Source organism: Bos mutus, chromosome 26 (assembly GCF_027580195.1).
Source record: "Bos mutus isolate GX-2022 chromosome 26, NWIPB_WYAK_1.1, whole genome shotgun sequence".
Classification (NCBI taxonomy): domain Eukaryota; kingdom Metazoa; phylum Chordata; class Mammalia; order Artiodactyla; family Bovidae; genus Bos; species Bos mutus.
Genome location: NC_091642.1, coordinates 14372566 through 14396715, shown reverse-complemented (window position 1 = coordinate 14396715; position 24150 = coordinate 14372566). Strand labels below are relative to the sequence as shown.

The 24150-nt window shown below is 38.8% G+C and overlaps 1 protein-coding gene across 1 annotated transcript in view; it reads right to left on the bottom strand.

The window, feature by feature from the left end:
* PDZD8 (PDZ domain containing 8) overlaps positions 1-24150 on the bottom strand; it is an 85686-nt gene that overhangs the window by 45761 nt on the left and 15775 nt on the right. The window contains exon 2 of the mRNA XM_005899392.3: positions 11968-12093. Coding sequence (XP_005899454.2) covers positions 11968-12093 — 126 coding nt within the window. The remainder of the gene's footprint in view (positions 1-11967; positions 12094-24150) is intronic.

The window sequence follows — 24150 nt, the reverse complement described above, 5'->3', positions numbered from 1 at the left end:
TCCCTGAGATTCTCCAAGCAAGAACACTGAAGTGGGTTGCCATTTCCTTCTCAAATGCACGAAAGTGAAAAGTGAAAGTGAAGTCGCTCAGTCATGTCCGACTCTTAGCGACCCCATGGACTAAAGCCTGCTACGCTCCCCCGTCCATGGGATTTTCCAGGCAAAAGAGTACTGGAGTGGGGTACCATTGCCTTCTCCGATGGAATGTGTGGAAATAAGCAAATTTAGAGAGGCAAAAGTAGCATCAAAGATCACTGATCATAGATCACCATAACAAATAATAATGAAAAAGTTTGAAATACTCTGAGAATTAACAAAATATGCCATAGACACAAAGTGAGCAAATGCTGTTGGAAAAAATGGTGTTGACAGACTTGCTCAGTGTAGGGTTGTCACTCAATGTAGGGTTGGCATTCAATGTAGGGTTGGCACAAACCCTCAATTTCTAAATGTAATATTTATGAAATACAGTAAAGCAAGGCACAGTAAAACAGGTATACTCGTGTATCTCTACCGCTATTTCATGTAGTAAAACTATTTTCATGCTTCTGATATCTGAATAGTTAAAGAATTTGAGAAAATTAAGTACAAACCCAGATGACATAAAGCCAACACTGTGTTAAAATGCCAGACTCCAAAATATTTCAGTGTAATGTTGGTATGCTATACACTTACATATGATACCTTCAACAAAAGTGAACTGTGAAATGAACTGTGGTCAGAAAAATAAGAATTCAAAAGACTATTGGTTACATAAGGTCTAGGGGAAGAGAACTAGAGGGAATAGGAATTGACTGCTAATGAGTGTGGAGCTTCTGTGACAGGGACAAAAATGTTCTAAAATCAGACTGTGATGACAGCTGTACCTTCTTCTCCCTCTGAAACAAGTGTCACTATTCCCCCCACAAGTCCTGGAGAAAGAAACTTTGTCTTGAACTTCATAACCTCTAATATTAGAAAATAACCAATACTTGACCAAGTCAAAGTTCAACGAGATCATAACTCACCTAGACTCAAATTCTTAACATTCCTTGGCTGCTTCTGCCTACACCACCCACGTATTCTGTCACTCACTAAACCCTGCCCTTAGAAAAGTTAAACCATTTGGCCCTTTCGTTTCTACTAATACATGTAGTTCAAGAACTTACTTCCTCACTTTTAACCTATAATACCTCTTAATTTGTTTCTGGGCCTTCAATTTCTCTTACCATGCAATCCATTCGATAAACAGCAATTTCTGAAAACAAGTGTTATCTTATGTCACCTTCAGGTATCTTTAATAAGTTCACCAGAAGCACTTGATTGACAGTTACGGCATCATGGTGCAAAGGGAGGGAAAATTCGGATATAATACCCTTGAATTTTTATTTTTATGACCACACAGTTCATTTCACAGTTCACTTTCGTTGAAAGTATCATATTTAAGTATATAGCATGCCAACATCACACTGAAATATTTTGGAGTCTGGCATTTTAACACAGTGTTGGCTTTATGTCATCTGGGTTTGTACTTAATTTTCTTAAGTTCTTCTGCTATTCAGATATCAGAAGCATGAAAATAGCTGTTTTACTACATGAAATAGCAGTAGAGGTATACAAGCATACCTGTTTTACCATGCCTTGCTTTACTGCTCTTTGCTTTACTGTATTTTGTAAATATTACAATTTTTAAAATTGAGGGTTTGTGACAACCCTGCACTAAGCAAGTACATCTATCAACACCATTTTTCCTACAGCATTTACTCACTTTGTGTCTGTGTCACATTTTGTTAATTCTCAGAGTATCTCAAATTTTTCATTATCATTATATTTGTTATGGTGATCTATGATGAATGATCCTTGATGCTATTATGTAATTATTTTGGAGCACCATGAAGAAGGCAAGCTTGTCTGACCTTAAAAAAATCTGTTAATGTACCTTTTATTTCAGTTGAACAATGCAGTGATAGTTTCAGGTGGACACAGAAGGGACTCAGCCATACATATACATGTATCCATTCTTCCCCAAACTCTCCTCCCATCCAGGCTGCCACATAACACTGAGCAGAGTTCCCTGTGCTGAACACAGTAGGTAGTTGTTGATTATCCACTTGAAACACAGCAGTGTGTTCGGGTTCATCCCAAACTCCCTAAGTATCCCTTCCCCCTGGCAACCACAAGTTCATTCTCTTAAGTCTGCGAGTCTCCTTCTGTTCTGTTAAGATCATTTACCTCATCTTTTCAGAACCCACATATAAGGACTGTCACATGTTTCCCTTCTCTGACTTACCTCACTCAGTATGACCCTCTCTAGGTCCGTCCATGTTGCTGCAAATGGCATTACTGCACTCTCTTTAAAGGCTGAGTAGTATTTCATTGAATATATGTACCACATCTTATTTCATTCCTCTGTCAATGGACATTTAAGTTGCTTCTGTGTCTTGGCTACTGTAAATAGTGCTGTGCTGAACACGGGGGAGAATGTATCCTTTCACATCATGTTTTTCTCCAGGGCTATGCTGGGGAATGGAATTGCGGGGTCATATGGTAGCCCTATTTTTCATTTTTTAAGGAACCTCCATACTGTTCTCCATAGTGACTGTACCGATTTACATTCCCACCAACAGTGTAGGAGAATTCCCTTCTCTCCACATCCTCTCCAGCATTTACTGTTTCAAACTCAATTGACTTTTGAAAATAACAACAAAGGATTTAGACTATTACATAAACTTCACTGGTAAAACATCGGCAGGATTTGAGAGCACTGACTCCAGTTTTGAAAACAGTTCTGCTGTGAGTAAAATACTATCAAGCAGAACTGCATGCTACAGAGAAACCGTCTATGAAAGGAAGAGTCAGTCAATGCAGCCAATTTCTCTGTTGTCTTATTTTAAGAAATTACCATGCCATCTCATCCTTCAGCAACCACCACACTTGGTAAGTGACAGGAGCCATCAACATTAAGGCAAGATTATCCACCAGCAAAGACTTAATGACTCGCTGAAGGCTCATATGATGATGAGCGTCATTTGGTAATCAAGTCTTTTATAATTAAGGTATGCACATTTTTCTAGACATAATACTATCACACACTTAATAGACTACAGTACAGTGTAAACGTAACTTTTATATGTATTGGGAAACCAAAACATTCATGTGATTTGCTTTATCGTCATGTTCACATTATTGTGGTGCTCTGGAACTATGCCTATACAATTACAAAAGAAACAATACTATTTCCAACACAACAATCTTAGGGAAGAGGAAGCGGGGCAAGAAAAGAATACCTACGTAAACCTAGGGCAAGTGAACTCCAAATTTAGGATCTTCTGAGAAGCCTGCTTCTAGTCAAAAGCAACCTAACTACAGGAAGATTCCTTATTATACCCCAGAGAAGTGTATAGAAACAAAGGGAAACATCATTCAATTACTTTATTTATTTATCTCTTACTGCTAGAGGAACTTAAACAGTTAAATAAATACAGGCGTAGGCATAAGATCTCTAGGAATTCAGTTCATCTTGTGGAGTTATATGTCCAAATTCAGAGTTACAGACCATTATTCGTTATAGATCTACATAGCTTTTTAAAAAAAAAAACTCTAGGAATAATATTCAGCAACAGTGCCAAGAAATTCTTCTGTTTTTCAACAGCTCACTTTGAGTGGAAGTTTTCCCTTAAACAAAATTAAATATCTCATGTTTGATCTAATTTCCTTTTATCTCTCCTCCAGCCTTTATATAAATGATGCTCTATTATTAATACACATTTCTATATCTCAAGATCTTCCGGAAAAGGTAACTTAAAAAATGACTTGCTTTCAAATAGATTTAAAAAAAAAAAATCCAAAATTTATATACTTCTAACACAATATGAAAAATTTAAGAATCCAAATTTTCTTCAGCAAGCTAAAAAAAAAAAAAAAACAAAAAAACACAAAGACTATGAACATAGAATGAGTGAAAGATTGTGAAGTCAAACAAACCTAGCTTCAAATTCCAGCTATGTGGTTTTAAGCAAGTAACTTATGGATCTTAGTTCTTCAGATATATTACTAATCTAATGAAGATGTTCTGAGGACTGAAATAATGAATGCAAAGTGCCTACTATATATATATATGTATAAATATTGCAGATAATAAGTAAATGCTATTAACAACAAGAAAGGTATCTGTGGAATCATGCCCCCAAATATATTCAAATTTAGCTAGATATTTTCTCTTTTGAAAAAAATAAAACTGTCAAATATTAAAGTAAATGCAGACTATAAGGTACATCTATTTACCAACTACTCAGAAGGGGAAAGTTAATATTTAGCATTATTTACTGCAGATAATTTTTTTTAAGTTACCACTTGAGTGAAAAATAAACAAGTGAATGTATTCAAACTCAATCCTAAAATTAATGGAAGATTTGGTTTTAACTTTTAAAATAGCTCATGAATTTGAAATGAATTTCAAAACTCCATGTTAACAGCCTTCTCCCTGGAAGAACCAAGTACTTCACTATATAATATGGATATAACGTTACTTAAAAGTATTAATTCCTTCTGCCAAATTTTTATGTCAAAGCTGCCTCTAATAAAAGAAACAAGACCAGCTGATTTTATTTCAAAATCGTTTAATCACACAATTAAACCCTTCCCTTTGCCTTATAAAAATCTAAGTAAAAATATGTATTTCTGGTTCTAGAAGGATGGTGGTAGTGATAGCATGGTTTTGAGTCTCCCAAAATCTTCCCATAAAAGCACAGAGAACAATCAGGAAAACAAAGGCAAAACCTGTCAACAACATCTACAACAAAACCAGGTGAACAGTACTTCAGGTGATAGTGGTAAAGTGGTCACACAAACTCTCCAACAGACTGCAGTTATAAAGAGTGGATAAAAAGAATCGTAAAAACACATTTAAAAGCAATGAAAACCTTCCCAAAGCAGAGAGAAGCCAGAGGACAATCGAATTTCAAAAAATTTCAAGGAGTACAAATTATTAGCTTGGGGTTTACATAGCTCAGGGCTAGAGCTGCAGGAAAATGGTGGTATAGTTCATGCAGCAGAAAGTTGAAGCTTTATGGGTTTTAACTATCAGAGGATGGAGTACAAAGCAGACAGAGCAGCTAGAAATTATGGGGTGATCCCCAGGAGCAAAGAAACCACTGAGAGGCTAAGTTCCATCTCTGCTCAAATTCTTGGCTGACTGCTATATACAGGAGGAGACTCCAGGACACCAGTCTAACACAGCAGCAGTGGGAGACAAAGCAGAGAACGGAAACATGCTGCTGCTGGCAAGATGGAAAGGCAGGAAGGGTAAGGAGACAAAGTTTGCAACTTGAGGAAAGGAAAGCCAACTGCCCTCTAGAATATAACATCAATCATCCCAGAATATAAGAGAATGCAGAGTTTCCACAACTCATTATTTCCAATGTCCAGTTTTCAAGAAGCAGCAACAAGAAAAAGAAAGCAAAGAAAAAAGACAAGGTCATGTCACAAGCATATAGGAGCCAGTTTGAAGAGGCTCCAAGAAGCTACATCTGAGAAAATTTAGGCACCAAAATAACTAAGCATGGTAAAGAACTATAACCATTGAAAAAAACAGGAATCCATGAGTGCATGCTGATAACAGATAATTATGGGATAAGGGAAAACTCTTGGTAATAAAAGTAGAATGCCAAGGGCTATGGTTTTTCTGTATTTGTGTTAACATTTAAAAAAATTTTTAAATGATGTATTTTTGGAACCCAGTAAAACAAAACAACACTCTAAAAGGTGCTGAGAAAACAGAAGCTTTACAACACTCTAAGTATGACTACGTGAGGAACTGACCTTATTTAGAACTTTTATCTATAATAAGGACAGACTATCCTAAATATACTGCTTTAGAGTACAGAACTCTCACGCGACAAAAGTTTACAGGCTTTGTTTTCACTGACTATTATCTTAGCTCGTTTCATCACTGGTTGCTAAAACCAGAAAAACAAAAGAGAGAAGAGATGAGATGAGAAGAGGCCCACTACACTGTTTAATGTCTTTTATACAAAGATGTAGGGGCAAATCCCTTCTAGAATTTGACATCAGAATCTCTCTTCCGCTGAAAAGCAGGCACGGTTTATCAAGAGATAAACTAAGAAACCTATCAGGTTTCCTTCTCCAAAAAACCGACCTCTTTTCTGCAAGGCTATTTTTCATCTAATTTATCTTCTATTTAACTGCACATGGGAATATTATTTTCTTTTGCAAAGTATCTAAAATCCTCTTAGAAGCTGAACTATAAATTTAAAAATAATCTTAATAATCTTAGTGACTGCAACACTAATGTGAAATAATTTAGTCTTCTAACAGTAGTACTACAAACACAGCAGTTGAGTTCTTCTGTGATTAAAAAACTAACTAGTCAATGCAAAAAAAAAAAAAGCAACTTCAGAATGAGTGTTCACTTTCTAAAACATTTGATAAAAGCAAGGTGTAAGAATCAGTTTTTACAAACACAACTACGTTTCCATTCCCAAGCTTTATTTGGAAAATTCAAAACTGTATTTAATATAATTAGAAAACAACTTCCCTTCACAGTGCAAGATCCTTTCAAATTAATAAATTCAAATTCCAGTTTTCACAACTAAATGTCCAAAAAACCCAGTTTTATAAAAAGATTTACTTTTTTCTTGATAAATATGAGACTGATTATATCAAGGCATAACAAAAGAAGTTGTATCTACTGAAGCCTTAGTGTGTAGTAATGGCAACCCACTCCAGTATTCTTGTCTAGAGAATCCCGTGGACAGAGGAGCCTGGTGGGCTGCTGTCCATAGGGTCGCACAGAGTTGGACACAACTGAAGCGACTTAGCACGCATGCATGCATGCACTGGAGAGGGAAACGGCAACCCACTCCAGTATTCTTGCCTGGAGAAGCCCAGGGACTGAGGAGCCTGGTGGGCTGCCGTCTATGGGGCCGCACAGAGTCGGACACAACTGAAGCAACTTAGCAGCAGCAGCAGGCACCACAGTTTATTTACCTATCTCTGATCACAATTACCAGCAAAGCAGCACACTTGTCCATTTTTACAGATGTGTAACTTGCCCAAGAACATGTAACAAACAGTAAAACCGTATCACCAGGATGTGAACATAGCACTTGCTAACTCAAAAGTCAGGATTATTTCTACTCTGCGTTGCCTTCTGAAGCATAAAGCTGTACAACTCCAGTAGTTTCAGTAAACAGTTTCCTATGAATACTTCTAACTTGTTTCCTCTTTGGCAAAATTTTCTCTTAAATTACAACAGCTAAGTTTGGTAAATCTTCACACAGACTTCTGGCAGTCTGAAATTCAAAATAAAGTTAAGAAAGAAAAAAATCCTCACAGAGAACCATTTTATTATTTCAAAATGAAGTTTAAAAAATAAAGAAATCCTTGCAGAAAGCCATCACTGTCTGTGGGTGATGAGTATGATCCTTTCCTGGATTTCGGGAAAAAATTATTAAAGTTATATTTTACTTGATTCAAGGTCAAGTTCAAAAATGCTTAAGAAACAAACATTTAAAAGAATATTAAGCTAGGTGACGTCCCTGGTGGCAAAGTGGATAAGAATCTACCTGCCAATGCAGGGGACATGGGTTTGATCCCTGGTCCAGGAGGATTCCACATGCTGTGGAAGCCCATGTGCCACAACTTCTGCGTCTGTGCTCTAGAGCCCACAAGCCACAACTTCTGAGCCTGTGTGACGCAACTACTGAAGCCCACGTGCCCAGAGCCTGCGTTCCACAGCAAAAGCCAGCACAATCAGCAGCCCATGCACTGCCACAAAGAGTAGCCCCTCTCAGAGCAGCTAGAGAAAGCCCGTGTGCAGCAATAAAGACCCAGTGCAACCAAAAGATAAAAGTTAAAAAAACATATTAAGTTAAAACTATAACAACACTGGGCTTCCCAGGTGGCTCAGTGGTAAAGAATCTGCCTGCCAATGCAGGAGATGCAGCAGACGCAGGTTTGACCCCTGGATTGGGAAGATCCTCTGTAGGAGGAAATGGCAACCCACTCTAGTGTTTTTGCCTAGAGAAGCCCATGGACAGAGGAGCCTGGCAGGCTGCAGTCCATGGGTTGACACAACTGAAGAGACTAAGCATGCACGAACATAACAATGCTAAGTGATCCCTATGGCACTGTAACAACTTGGACATGTTTAAATAGGTCTCAAGGAGGAGAAATGTGAATACGCATGCCTAAACGTTAAAAACCTAAGAAGCTTTGAATCATGATAGCAGGCTAATTTAGAACAATTTTATATACATACAAGTGGTCTACAGATATCTTCTATCTAATCTTAATTGGTTTATGCTCTTTCAAAAATTTGATCATTCTAAAACGTTATTCTATTTGTTTCAAATATTTTCATAGGAAGCTGGGTTTCAAAGAGGCAGAGGAACTAGAGATTAAATTGCCAACATACGCTGGATCGTGGAGAAAGCAAGGGAGTTCCAGAAAAACATCTACTTTTGCTTCATTGACTGTGCTAAAGCCTCTGATTGTATAGATAACAACAAACTGTGGAAAATTTTTTAAGAGATGGGAGTACCAGACCATCTTAACCTGTTTCCTGAGAAACCTGTAGGCAGGTCAAGAAGTAACAGTTACAACCAGACATGGAACTCACTGGTTCAAAATTGGAAAAGTAGTGCAACAAGGCTGTATACTGTCAACTTCTGTGCAGAGTACATCATGTGAAATGCTGGGCTGGATGAATCACAGGCTGGAATCAAGACTGCCAAGAGAAATGTCAACAACCTCAGATATGCAGATGATACTACTCTAATGGCAGAAAGTAAGGAGGAACTAAAGAGACTCTTCATGAGGGTGAAAGAGGAGAGTGAAAAAGCTGTCTTGAAACAACATTCAAAAAAACTAAAATCAAGGCATCAGGTCCCATCATGTCACGGCAAGTAGAAGGGGAAGAGTAGTAGTGACAGATTTTATCTTCTGGGCTCCAAAATCACTGCTGATGGTGACTGCAGCCATGAAATTACAAGACACTTGCTCTTTGGAAGGAAAGTTATGACAAACCTAGACAGCATATTAAAAAGCAAAGATATTACTTTGCCGACAAAGGTCCACGTAGTCAAAACTATGGTTTTCCCAGTAGTCATGTATGGATGTGAGAGTTGGACCATAAAGAAGGCTGCATGCCAAAGAATTGATGCTTTTGAACTGTGGTGTTGGAGAAACTCTTAAGAGTCCTTGGACAGCAAGGAGATCAAACCAGTCAATCCTAAAGGAAATCAACCCTGAATACTCATTGGAAGGACTGATGCTGAAGTTGAAGCTCTAATACTTTGGCCATCCGATGTAAAGAGCTGACTCACTGCAAAAAACCCTAAAGCTGGGAAAGATTGAAGCCAAAAGGCGAAGTGGGGGGCAAAAGATGAGATGGTTGGATAGCACTACCAACTCAATGGACCTGAATCTGAGCAAATTCCAAGAGGTAGTGGAGGACAGAGGAGCCTGGCATGCTACAGCCCATGAGGTCACAAAGAGTCAGATGCTACTCAGCAACTGAACAACAACTTTTCACATCACTAAGTGAAGCAGTCATGGTAAAAATATCTTAAGAGCTCTTAAGCCTTAAGCTTCCAAAATTGAAATCAACAATAAGCATTTTTTTGTTCTTCCTCCAAAAAGGGGGGCATTATTATTTGTTCTTCTGTTTTTTCTAGAGTGTCACTTTCTGTTTTAGAGATTACAATAAACCACACAAGATAAATTTATATTCAGTAGGGGGAAAACATAAAATACTGAGATTATAATAGTATATTTCCTTTAGTGTGAATTCTAGAAACTTGGAAGCTATATGAATTGAGTTCTATTTTTATACTAACAAAAATGTTTAGAAGAAAATAATGTAAAAAAGAATTTAATAAAAATGAGATGAATGTTTTGACTTCTCAACACGAAGACAAAAAAGCAAGGATGAATTGAAAATAATAATTTATTCTCTCCTCCACTAACAATTTTAAGTACTCCTTAAACTATGTGAATAATACACAGCACCACAACACTAAGTAACTTTACACGGTCAGGTGTGTAACCATAGTGACTAAAAACTATTGAGATAGCGTGCTTGTTTCAAGATTAAGCTGTCACCCGGGAAAAGGTGATGGCACTATATAACCCAAGCCTACAAGGACTAACATAAGAACATGAACCACTGTCCATGCTTTGTCCTTCAACTCTCCAGAAATACTGGTCTTTATTTTTATCTTTTGACAAGGCGATACAGTCACAAAAATCAAACGATACAAAAAAAGTTTATAGTGAAGAGTTTGGATCCCACCTTCACCCCTGTCCATTATCATTAACCCAGTTTCCTTCACCTTTTCCCCATAAAAATCTTTATTGGTTTCTTGTATATTCTTTCAGAGATTCATTATACAGGTCCTTATTAAAATAAAGTAGGATACATATACTTCGCAAATTGTCATGTTTTTCTTTGTATCATTGATCTCAATTCAACATGACCTAAATAATGACTCACTATACTCTCTTGATGCCTTCATGAAGTCTTGGGTCCAAGACTGACCCAAGGCTTTAGGTGAGCAGTATCTCAGATATAGCAAGAGAACGGTGAGTAAAGGAGACAACAATAGCTAGGGGTTAAAAGCCACAAGCAATAGACACAAGAGCTTGGTATGTTTAAATATCTAAGGCTGGGAATGGCGAACTATGGGGTCCATGGACCCAATCCAGTCCACTGTTTGTTTTTCTATGGCCTGTGGGCTACCAATGGTTTCCACATTTTTAAATGGTTAAAAAAAAAGAACTTTATGACACACAAAAATTATAAAATTCATATAATACAGCTTTATGGTTACACAGTCAAGTCATGCCCATTCATTTACCTACTGTCTTATCTACGACTGCTTTCTTACTACAAGGCAGAGTTGAATAGTTGCAAAAGAAACCATGTGAATGCCAAAGTCTAGACTATTTACTTATCTGGCACTTTAGAGAAAAAATCTGCCAGCCTCTTCTCTTGCTGCTGCTGCTGCTAAGTCTCTTCAGTCGTGTCCAACTCTGTGCGACCCCATTGACGGCAGCCCACCAGGCTTCCCCGTCCCTGGGATTCTCCAGGCAAGAACACTGGAGTGGGTTGCCATTTCCTTCTCCAATGCATGAAAGCGAAAAGTGAAAGCGAAGTCACTCAGTCGTGTCCGACTAGCGACCCCATGGACTGCAGCCTACCAGGCTCCTCCGTCCATGGGATTTTCTAGGCAAAAGTACTGGAGTGAGGTGCCATTGCCTCTTCTCTTAGGAAGGTCTATTTGGCTGAAGCACTGTGAGTGAGGGGCTGAGTACAAAAAGAAACTAGAGAGGGAAAGAGGGACATGCATGTCATGGTAATGATTTGGGTCTATAATCTAAGAGGAATGGGGAAGCCATTAAGAGAATTTTAAGTAGGAAAGGGACAATCAGATATGCATTTTGAAAAGCTTATTCTGGTTGTCATATTGGTAACCAGGGAGGAGGCTAATATAATAAGTAGTTCAAGCAAAGTATAAACACAGCTTAGACTATAGGGATGGAAAAATAAAGAGGCTGGGCCAGATTATTTCTGAGATTCCCTTCCAGCTTAAAATTTAAGAATCACAAGGGTTTACAAGTCTGGTTTTGCAACTTTCCAGGGTATTTTTAATTATCAAAAACAATTTTCAAAACTGTTATGCTACGAACAGCTTTCTAACAGGTTGTAAGAAATATGCCAACAGAGCATTCTGTATCTAAGAAGTCTGGAAATTACTGCAGGATAAATGATTCCCCCCATTAGCATGCTTTCTAAAATACAGTTTATATTTTTTATAAGTTGGAAAGGACTACTCTTATGAAATTTACCACTAAAGAATTTACAGATAATATAAATTAACACAGAGGGGAACAAGCACAAATACTGCTCAAGTACATTTTTGGTATACCTTCTTTCCTCTAAGGTAGTAATAACAAAGAACATACCTGCTACATTCTAGCAATGTAACTTTAAGGCGGCCTTCAGTAAGTGCCCATTGTTGTATATGGATAAGCTCTTCGTCGTCGTCTTCAAATCCTTGCAAGGTTTGGAACGGGAAAAAAGGCTTATACCTGACAAAAGTAAAGATAAGTCTAAATTTCTGAATAATAAACACCACACTTTAAAGCATTGTAACAAAACCTACCTGTAGGAAAACAACACAAAACACCTAATACCTAAATTATAAAACCAGTTTACCCCTGTCCCTCATAACTGGCTGCAAATGCTGTTTTCTCTGCGGTAGTCAGAACTTCCTGGTTTTTCTGGCATGCCCTCACTGACCAGGCAGGACTCCAGGAAGAAAGTTAAAGAAAATCTAAGGCCAACCAGTGGGCTCTGAAATTTAAGTTGGGAGGAGAGAGATTCTTTCTGGACCAGATGGGAAGTGTTCCTACAGTAACAAGATCAAAATTCAGGATGCACTGTTCCATGGAAACAATATAACTGGATAGTGATTAGTACTAGATAATGATAAATAATAACACAACAACAATTAACAGCAGCAAAGGTATTTATCAGAGATGTTTACTGTTTGCCAGGCAGTGTGCTAAGAGCTTTACATGCTTTGTATCTTATTCATGCTAACAATCCTGAGTGGGCAACATTACTAGCTTCCCTTTCCAGATGAAGTGAGGGTTAGAAAGGTTAAAGAATTTGTTCAGCATTACATGGTGAGTGGCATAACCAGAATTCAAGCTATTCTGACTTCATCAAAGCTCAAACTACATAATGCTTCTGTTATGTAGTGTTTATAAACATAAACACTTCCGTTACCTATGAATTATTCAGGTCTTTACGTGTTCATCGTTAATACTCTAGGTTTTTATGGAGATGCTTGTGGTGAGTTACAAACTGCAGCTTTAAAAATCTTTGATATGTAATTCGTACTTCTCCATTTAAGCAAAGGACAAAAAATAAGAGAAAACTGGAGTTGAGGGTCTATAGTTTTCAATTAACTCTACTTGCTGTCACTAGTGGAGAAGGCAATGGCACCCCACTGCAGTACTCTTGCCTGGCAAATCCCATGGACGGAGGAGCCTGGTAGGCTGCAGTCCATGGGGTCTCGAAGGGTCAGACGCAACTGAGTGACTTCACTTTCACTCTTTACTTTCATGCACTGGAGAAGGAAATGGCAACCCACTCCAGTGTTCTTGCCCGGAGAATCCCAGGGACGGGGGAGCCTGGTGGGCTGCCGTCTATGGGGTCGCACAGAGTTGGACACGACTAAAGCAACTTAGCAGTAGCAGCAGCAGCTGTCACTAGATATGACATTTGCCTGCTCAAAAGCTTTATGCCTTCTCACTAACCATACAATATAAAAGATAGTCAAAAGTTCTTGGTTTCATGTTCAAGGTCTACCAAAACCAATCTTTCCAATAGCATTTTTCCTTAATAGAAACTTTCTAATCTAGAAGAGTAGTCACCTCATGAACCCAGAAGATGCCATGTGTATTCCTGCTTTCAAGCCTTTTGTACAAAGTGAAGGTTTCCCCTATTCCTCAAAGCCTGCTGCTGCTGCTACTGCTAAGTCGCTTCAGTCGTGTCCGACTCTGTGTGATCCCAGAGATGGCAGCCTACCAGGCTCCCCCGCCACTGGGATTCTCCAGGCAAGAACAATGGAGTGGGTTGCCATTGCCTTCTCCAATGCATGAAAGTGAAAAGTGAAAGTGAAGTCGCTCAGTCGTGTCCAACCCTCAGTGACTCCATGGACTGCAGCCTATCAGGCTCCTCTGTCCATGGGATTTTCCAGGCAAGAGTATTGGAGTGGGTTGCCATTGCCTTCTCCATCCTCAAAGCCTACTCAAACCCTAAACAATTGGCTTTAGGTCCTGTATCATGGTAGACCACACACACTGCTTTCATTCTTCTTTATCTTATAGTTATTTAAAAACTGCTGGGCATTTATGCCTTGAAATCTCAGATGTACTCTGGTCTCACAATTATCTAACCCCTCACACATACCATCAGGACTGAAGCATGTATCAATCTGGTTTATAAAATTCCAACACTAAAAATGAAACAAACATTAAGAAAATACGAATGGCCCTCAACAGTTTATACTGAAAAAGACTGTTAGAGGAAGAGAAATACTACTTTACGGTTGCCCGCTGAAACATGAATAAAGAAAAACACCTCTTGGGAAGGTGAGCAGACACACAGACAACGCTCAGTGCTCCTCTGCTGCTTCTGGGATGGATGGAAAACAGAAAGGCCCCTTTAGTTTCTTAATTTCCACTGAACTTCTTTGATTCAGACAGACTGGCGCCAAATTTCTGAGAGGAAAAAAGTTAGGAACTACATCTATCATAGAAATGCCAGATGATGTGGTAGCTGAATGTTTTTAATAAGCCTTATGACTCCTGAAGAACATGTTACAGTCACTCTATTAAAAACAAAAAAATCGCAAAAAGTACTACATACACTAGCAACTTTGAATAATCCAGGTGCTAAATCACAGCTGCTGCATGAATTACCTTTTCTTGTCAAATATAAAGCTAAAATTCAATTTAAAAATTTCTCACAGGTGTGTGACTTCAATGTTACAAGCAGTAAAATCTAATTTGGGTTTATTAATATTTCTAGGGGTGTTGCTGAAAGGATTTCTGCACAAAAATAAACTAAAATTTAAAAAATGTATTCCATTTAAAAACAGCACACTAAACAGTGGGATAAAGCTACTTGTTCAACACCCTCTCATCACTCACAAAAACAGAATCAAAATGGCTTAAAGACGTTAAGACATGACACCGTAAAACTCCTAGAAGAGAACATAGGCAAAACATTCTCTGACATAAATCATACCAGTATTTTCATAGGTCAACCTCCTAAGGCAATAGAAATAAATATAAACAAATAGAACCTAATCAAACTTATAAGCTTTTGTACTGCAAAAAAATAAATAAATAAACAAAACAAAAAGATGACCTACAGATTGGGAGAAAATATTTGCAAATGATGCAACTGACATGGGCTTAATTTCTGAAATATACCAACAATTCATACAACTGAACAAGAAAATAGCCCAAAATAAAAATGGGCAGAAGATCTAAAAGGACATTTCTCCAAAGAATAAATACAGACGGCCAGTAAGCACATGAAAAGATGCTCAACATCACTAATTATCAAAGAAATGCAAATCAAAATTATTACAATGAGGTACTACCTCAAACTGGTCAGAATGGCCATTATTAAAGAGTCTACAAACGACAAATGCTGGGGAGGATATGGAGAAAAGGGAACCCTCCTACCTGGTTGGTGGTAATAGAAGTTGTAGTCATAGTCACTCTAGAAAACAATAGAGAGGTTCCTCAGAAAACTAAAAATAGACTTACCATATGATCCAGCAATCATACTCCTGGGCATATATCCAGACAAAACTATAATTCAAAAAAATACATACACCCCTATGTTCACAGTAGCACTATTCACAACAGCCAAGACGTGGAAACAACCTCTACATGTCCATTGACAGATGAATGAATAAAGAAGATGTGCTACACAAATACAATGAAATATTATTCAGCCATAAAAAAGAACAAAATAATGCCATTTGTAGCAGCACAGCTCAACAGATGCAACTAAAGATTATTGTACTAAGTGAAGTAAGTCAGAAAGAGAAAGACAGATACCAGGTAATATAACTTATCAGTTCAGTTCAGTTGCTCAATCGTGTCTGACTCTTTGCAACCCCATGAACCGCAGCAGGCCAGGCCTCCCTGTCCATCACCAACTCCTGGAGCCCACCCAAACCCACGTTCGTTGAGTCAGTGATGCAATCCAACCATCTCATCCTCTGTCGTCCCCTTCTCCTTCCGCCCTCAATCTTTCCCAGCATCACGGTCTTTTCAAATGAGTCAGCTCTTCGCGTCAGGTGGCCAAAGTATTGGAGTTTCAGCTTCAACATCAGTCCTTCCAATGAACACCCAGGACTGATCTCCTTTAGAATGGACTGGCTGGATCTCCTTGCAGTCCAAGGGACTCTCAAGAGTCTTCTCCAACACCACAGTTCAAAAGCATCAATTCTTCGGCACTCAGCTTTCTTTATAGTCCAACTTTCACATCCATACATGACCTCTGGAAAAACCATAGCCTTGACTAGATGGAACTTTGTTGACAAAGTAACGTCTCTGCTTTTTAATACGCTGTCTAGGTTGGTCATAACTTTCCTTCCAAAGAGTAAGCGTCTTTTAATTTCATGGCTGCAGTCACCATCTGCAGTGATTTTGGAGCCCAAAAAATAAAGTCTGACACTGTTTCCACTGTTCCTTTTTGTAAGGACAAGTCACGTGGCATGTGGGATCTTAGTTTCCCAACCAGGGCTTGAACCAGGGACCCCTGCATTAACCACTGAAGCACGTGGGAAGTCCCTGCAGAATCTAAAACATGACACAGATGAACCTATCCATGAAAGAGGAACAGAGTCACAGACACAGAGAACAGACTGGTAGTTGCCAAGGGGGAGGAGGGTTTGGGAGAGGGATAAAGTTGGAGGTTGGGGTTAACACATGTAAGTTTTAATATATAGACTGGATAACAACAAGGTCCTACTATATAGCACAGGGAACTATATTCAACATTCTGTGATAAACCATAATGGAAAAGAATATGAAAAAGAATGTATTAATATATATGTGTATAACTGAGTCACTTTGCTGTATAGCAGTAATTAAACAACACTGCAAATTATACTTCAACAAAACAAAACAAAAAGCCACTTGTTCAGCAAGTTAATAAACAGAACCCACACACTCTCAAAGAACACTTGGTTTTCAAAACTTTTAGTCCAAGTCTTTAGTAGCTCAAGTTCATAAAGGAATCCAAACAATGAAGCAGGCTACTTTTATAACTTCCTTTTGTCTTTCCAAGGGAACATTTCATGCAAAGACAGGCACAATAAAGAACAGAAATGGTATGGACCTAACAGAAGCAGAAGATATTAAGAAGAGGTGGCAACAATACACAGAAGAACTATAAAAAAAGATCTTCATGACCCAGATAATCATGATGGTGTGATCACTCACCTAGAGCCAGACATCCTGGAATGTGAAGTCAAGTGGGCCTTAGAAAGCATCCCTACAAACAAACCTAGTGGAGGTGATGGAATTCCAGTTGAGCTATTTCAAATCCTAAAAGATGATGCTGTGAAAGTGCTGCACTCAATATGCCAAAAAATTTGGAAAACTCAGCAGTGGCCACGGGACTGGAAAAGATTAGTTTTCATTCCAGTCCCAAAGAAAGGCAATGCCAAAGAATGCTCAAACTACTGCACAACTGCACTCATCTCACACACTAGTAAAGTAATGCTCAAAATTCTCCAAGCAGACTTCAACAGTACGTGAACTTCCAGATGTTCAAGCTGGATTTAGAAAAAGCAGAGGAACCAGAGATCAAATTGCCAACATCCGCTGGATCATGGAAAAATCTAGAGAGTTCCAGAAAAACATCTACCTCTGTTTTATTGACTATGCCAAAGTCTTTAACTGTGTGGATCACAACAAACTGTGGAAAATACCAGACCACCTGACCTGCCTCCTGAGAAATCTGGAAGCAGGTCAAGAAGCAACAGTTAGAACTGGACATGAACAATAGACTGGTTCCAAATAGGAAAAGGAGTACGTCAAGGCTGGGTATTGTCACCCTGCTTATTTAACTTATATGCAGAGCATATCATGAGAAACGCTGGGCTGGAAGAAGCACAAGCTGGAATCAAGATTGCCAGGAGAAATATCAATAACCTCAGATATGCAGGTGACACCACACTTATGGCAGAAAGTGAAGAGGAACTAAAGAGCCTCTTGATGAAAGTGAAAGAGGAGAGTGAAAAAGGTGGCTTAAAGCTCAACATTCAGAAAACTAATATCATGGCATCCGGTCCCATCACTTCAGGCAAATAGACGGGGAAACAGTGGGTGTCTTCCCACCCTATCACAAAATCCTTTCATTAGCCTTTATCTCTTGTTAACCTATCAACTTAAAACTGTCAGTTTTCTCACTCAAGTTCCCAGAAGACAAACCTTTTACAAGCTATCTGTATTTCCTCTTGTAGAAAACTTTAAAAACCAATATGGGAAGATGGACTTTCATAACAACAGCATGAGACACTCCATTGACCTGCTCCCAGTAAAACTGGGGAAATTATTAAAACAAATATTAAGGCCTCTGGAAATGGTTCCAAGGGCAAACAGAAAGTAAAGAAACTTATAATCAAGAAAACCTATAGAAACGTGGTAAGAAAGGTGACAATCTGTGGTCCTGAAGTTAAGACTGCTCCCACCAATAGGCTCAGCAAGAAAGATACTTCACTCTGGACTGCTGTAGCCAAGAACACAGGGTGCCTTGCCATCACCACCACCCCAACTCCAATTCCCTGTCAGAGGAAAGAACAGGTCATCAGTGTTTCTCATATGGCCCTCGACTACCTATGATGAGGTTAAGTTCAGGGCAAGAATGCTCAAGAAATTGGGAGCTCCTTTCATTGACCCTGTCCCCACTTGAGAAACGCAGACTCTATCTTGGGCATAGCACACTAAGGATTCTGCCATCTTGACTGTCCTTGCCCTGGTTCATGACACAGTGGTTCTCTGCCAAGAGAGGCAACCCAAGAGGACCTCAGGTTTCTGCCACCCCGTGAGGCTTCTGTCACCCCCTCATCTCACTTCCATCTAACATCCAACAGCTAGAGTCAGGGAACATTCCAGGGCATTGTTGAAAACAAAAGATATGTCAGAGACTTAACACGCCACTAAAATAATCCAAGCAAATCACTAAAACAATCATTAAACAAACAAACACTAAACCCTGGGAGAGGGGGACAGTATCCAGTTACTACAATATATTATCTAAAATATTCGGTTTCCAACAAAAAATATGAGGCATATAAAGCAACAGGAAAGCATGATCTGTAAAGCAGAAAGAAAGCAGGCAACACAAACTACAGTTAAATGACCAGTTAAAATGACCAGGTGTTGGACTTAACAGAAAAAGACTTTAAAATAGCTCTTAAAAACATGTTTGCGAAAAAAATGTTTAAAGCATGATTAAAGAAGTAAAAGGAGGTATTATGACAATGTCATACGAAATCTTTAATATCAATGGACACACTGATAATTTTTAAAAATATGTATTTTTAAAAAAACTGTGAATTCTGGACTTGAAAAATACAATAAAATTTAAAGTACAGAGAAATTTTGAAGTTCAACAAAAGGGCTCTGAACAGTCGCTATGAACTTATAGAAGAAAAAAAAGTAGTAAACTGGAAGACAGAGCAATAGAGGTTGGTAAGCCAAAAAACGGGGGGTGGGCGGATGAAGAAAAACAAACTGAGCCTTAGAGAAATGATATCATTAAGTATACCAACATAGACATAATGGGAGTGCCAGTGGGAGGGGAGGGGACAGAGAGAGAAAAGCAGAAAAATATTCAAATAGAGGTAGCTGCTGCTGCTGCGTCGCTTCAGTCACTTCAGTCGTGTCCAACTCTGTGCAACCCCATAGACGGCAGCCCCCTAGGCAGTCCCCCTGGGACTCTCCAGGCAAGAATACTGGAGTGGGTTGCCGTTTCCTTCTCCAATGCATGCATGCATGCTAAGTCGCTTCAGTTATGTCCGACTCTGGGCGACCCTATGGACAGCAGCCCACCAGGCTCCTCTGTCCACGGGATTCTCTAGGCAAGAATATTGGAGTGGGTTGCCATTTCCTTCTCCAAAATAGAGGTAGCTAGTAAGCCCCAAAGCCACAAATTACATGATTTCATTCATATGAAAATCCAGAATAAAGACATCGACAGTAGTTAGTGGTTGCTTAGGGTTTAGGGTGGTAGATGGGTAAGGAGGATGATGGTTGAGGGTATGGGGTTTTGTTTTTGAGGTGATAAAAAATGGTCTAAAATGACGTGAGAGTAGTACTATCTGTGAATATACTAAAAACCACTGAATTGTAGGTTTAAATAGCTGAATTTGGAGTATGAATTATATCTCAATAAAGCTATTTTAAAAATCTAACCCAGTTACCCAGAGATAATTGCTCTTGTCATTGTTTTGATATGTAAATGTTTGGTTAGAATTATCTGATTAAAGAAACAAAACCATAAATGACACTTTTCATTAAAATAACTTATAGGAGACAAACAGTTTTTCGAGGCAGAGGCCCAGTGTGTCCCTCTTTGCCTGACAAAATAATAAGTCTATTCTTTCCTAACTAAAATAAAATAAAGTAACTTACAGGTTGTTTTAAGGCTTATGAGAAAGAGTTACTGAATGGCTACCATACCAGGTACTGACTGTATAGAGCACTTATTTGCTCGCGTAATTCCCCCAAACCAGGCATCAGCACACTGTACATAAGGAAACAGCCCTAGATGGCTCACAAACACTATACCCTGGAGCCCAAACTGGAACCTGTATTAGTTTCCTAGCACCGCCACAACAGAATACCATAGACTGGGTGGCATAAAACACAGAAGCTTGTTTTCTCACAGTGGAAGTCAAAGATCAAGATGCCAGGAGAGCTGGTTTCTGGTAAAACCTCTCTCCTGGCTTACAGACAGCCACCTTCTTGCTGTATCCTCTCCTGGCCTTCCTGCTGTATCCTGCACACACCCTCTTTGCACACACCCTCTGCACACACACTTCTGGTATCTCTTCCTTTTCTTGTAAGAAGCCAGTCTTACTAGGATTAGAACTCCATCCTTATGAACTCTTTAACATTAATTACCTCCTTAAAGGCCCTATTATTTCAAATAGTTACACTGAAGGTTAGGGCTTTAACATTTTGGGGATACAATTTGTCCATAAAAGAACTCAAACATAACTCCAGAGCCGGGTCTACAGTTCCTGAGGCTGATTTGATGACCACCTTGATTTCTGCTGGAACACATGCTCTAAACCTGGCCTGCAGTTATCTGACAAGGATGGGCATGGTTTCACATGTACTACTGTGCTTGATTCTCACTCAGCAACAGGGTGAGGCATAGCTGCAGATCATTTCCCCATTTCACACAACAGGTTCAGAGAGAACAAAGAGCCTTGCTGGAGACTGCATCCTTTATTAAAAAGTCACATGAAATACATACCAACAAAATGAGGGTCTAAAGCAAGAAAGAAGAAAGTAATCCAGGAAACAGGGGATCCAAGTCAAGAAGGCAATGATGTCCTAAACCCAGATGACAGGACTGTGGCAAACCAAGGGACAAGTCCAGTTTGGGGAAGATGATGAAAACTCCAAGAAGGAACTCTCCAGAAAATAGGGAATGAAAGAAGAAATAAGGAAGAGATTCATTTTTCAATTAAATCTTGAAGATTTGGTTAAGACAATTTGGTAAGAGGATAAAAAAGAATTCAAACTTGACTCTAGGAACTGATTTGAAAAGCTCAAAGATTTTTAAATTGTAGTACAGAAAAGGAAGCATAAACCAGCATATTTGGCAGTTCTGCAATAAAAAAAATTGTACAGACCTAACAGTAAGGTATATATATGTCAATCAAGCAAGATTTAAGTCTGCATAGAACATAATAGTTATTATATATAAAGAAGGATGCAGTTCAGTGAATGAACTGAAAACAGTGACATAACTGGATTGGGAAAGACAGAAAGGAACGTGCTGCTGCTGCTAAGTCGCTTCAGTCGTGTCCGCCTCTGTGCGACCCCATAGAGGGCAGCCCACTAGGCTTCCCTGTCCCTGGGATTCTCCAGGCAAGAATACTGGAGTGGGTTACCATTTCCTTCTCCAATGAATGCTGCTGCTGCTGCTGCTAAGTCGCTTCAGTTGTGTCTGACTCTGTGTGACCCCATGGACAGCAGCCCACCAGGCTCCTCTGTCCACGGGATTCTCCAGGCAAGAATACTGGGGTGGGTTGCCATTTCCTTCTCCAAAAGGAAGGTGAGAAGGTATCATTTAGCTAAATCTTCATCTATCTTAGAAGGAAGTCAATCAACAGAAAATATTTAAAGATGTTGAAGCAAGACAACTGACTGTATGACTTTGTTGAACAATATAGGCAATGTCATAATTAATTAGCTAACATTTACTGTCACAGCTAACGTTTACTGAGTACTTACTACATAAGTCATTTATTAATTCTTGCAATTTTGTAAGACAGATACTATAATTAATCCCCATTTTGTAGATGAAGAAACTAGACACAGAGAGGTTAAAAACTTGCTCAAGGTTACACAATTAGTAAGTGGTAAAGCCAAGAAGAGAATCTAAGCAGTGTGGCTTCAAAATCTATGCTATTTATCACTGCCTCTTAAAAGTTGCTAAAAACAGAAATAGTACATATAAACGGTACTGAAGACTGTGACTTACGGGAGGAAAGTAGAGGGTTTAGGGAAGTAATCATTTGTTTTAATTATCAGTCCTTCTATTATGTTTGATTTTAAAATTATGTACATTAACTCAAATAAAAAGACATGCGTGCATGCATGGTAAGTCGCTTCAGTCGTGTCCAACTCTTTGCAACGCTATGGACTGTAGCCCGCCAGGCTCCTCTGTCCATGGAATTTTCCAGGCAAGAATACTAGAGTGGGTTGCCAGGCCCCACTCCGGGGGATCTTCCCGACCCAGGAATCAAACCCGTGTCTTTAAGTCTCCTACACTGGCAGACAGGTTCTCCAAGTGAAAAGACAGACGATATCAAATGCTGAAAAGGATGTGAAACTGCGAGTGTGCTATTATAACTACTGCAAAAGTGTGTGGCTATGTCTACTACAGCAGCATAGGCGCTTACCTACGACTCAGCAATCCTAGATACCCAACAGAAATGTGCATAATGTTCACCAGAAACATGTATAAGAATACTCAGAACAGCAATATCCAACTGTCTATCAACAGTAGAAGGGATAAATCGAGGTACATGTGGAAGACACCACAGCAAATATAATGAACAAACTATATACACCATAACATGGAAACAATCTCACAAATGTACTGTTGAGTCAAAGAACCAGAAAAACAATGAGTGTAAACACTATGGCTCAATTTATACAAGTTAAAAAACAGGCACCACCCCCCCCACCACCAAAATGCAATGGTGGTAGACGGCAGGACAGTGGTTACTCCTAAGCAGAGTAGGGAAGGTAGCACATGAAGGACTTCCTGATTGCTGGTAATATTCTATTCCTTGTTCTGAATGTAGGGAAGGTAGCACATGAAGGACTTCCTGATTGCTGGTAATATTCTATTCCTTGTTCTGAATGCTGTTTTGTTCATTTTGTAAAAATTCACTGAACTGAACTTTTACAGTTAGTATGCGTTTTAAGCAGTGAGTTATACTGCAGTAAAAGTTTAAAAGAAAAACCATGTTTAATTTAAAAATATGTTACTTTGATAACATTTTAAAAATACATATTTAAAATTTTACACTTACAAAAATGCCAAGCCTTCTTCTCATATGTGGATCTGAGAGAATCTTTTTTAACATCTAAAATATGTTTTTGCTCTAAGATGTTTCAAGACTGTTCTATAAGCACCCTGAATGCCAGCTGGTGACATCTCCATCACATGGCAGCAGTAAAACTGTTTGCAAACACTGTGATCTTTAAAGAAGAGGCTTTACTACAAACCCAATATAAAAATATTCTCAGGCCTAAATCTACTTTGGACTTCACCAAGGGTTCTTGCATCCTTGCCATAATAATAAATCAGCTAGAGTTTTCAACTCAATAAAAGGGAAAACTTTTTACCAATTAAGAGATAATAATAACAATAAAAAAGGCATAACTGTCTCGAGACATTGCTTGCCTCCTATTTCTCAAAATATTCATGTAGAGGTTGGATGAGGCCTTGTCAAGGAGGCAAGGTGTTGTGTAAACATGATTTAGAGTCATACAAACACAGATTATAGTCCCAGTTCCTAGATATTTGTTTCAAAATAATCAAAGGAGGGGAGCATGGGAAGATACAGATGATCAAAAGTGACTACAAGTTCATGACTGTCTGGCTACAGATAATGGGGTTTATCAAACTCTTTCTTTTAACTTTTGAGTAAGCTTGAAATTTCCCATAATGGAGAATTAGAAGTTTATTCTATATACTAAAACAACTTGGATTCTCTTTTTCTTTCCTTTCTTTTCTATACTTTCCTTAGCAACATCATTTGCTCTCACTGCATCTATGAATTCCATATATTT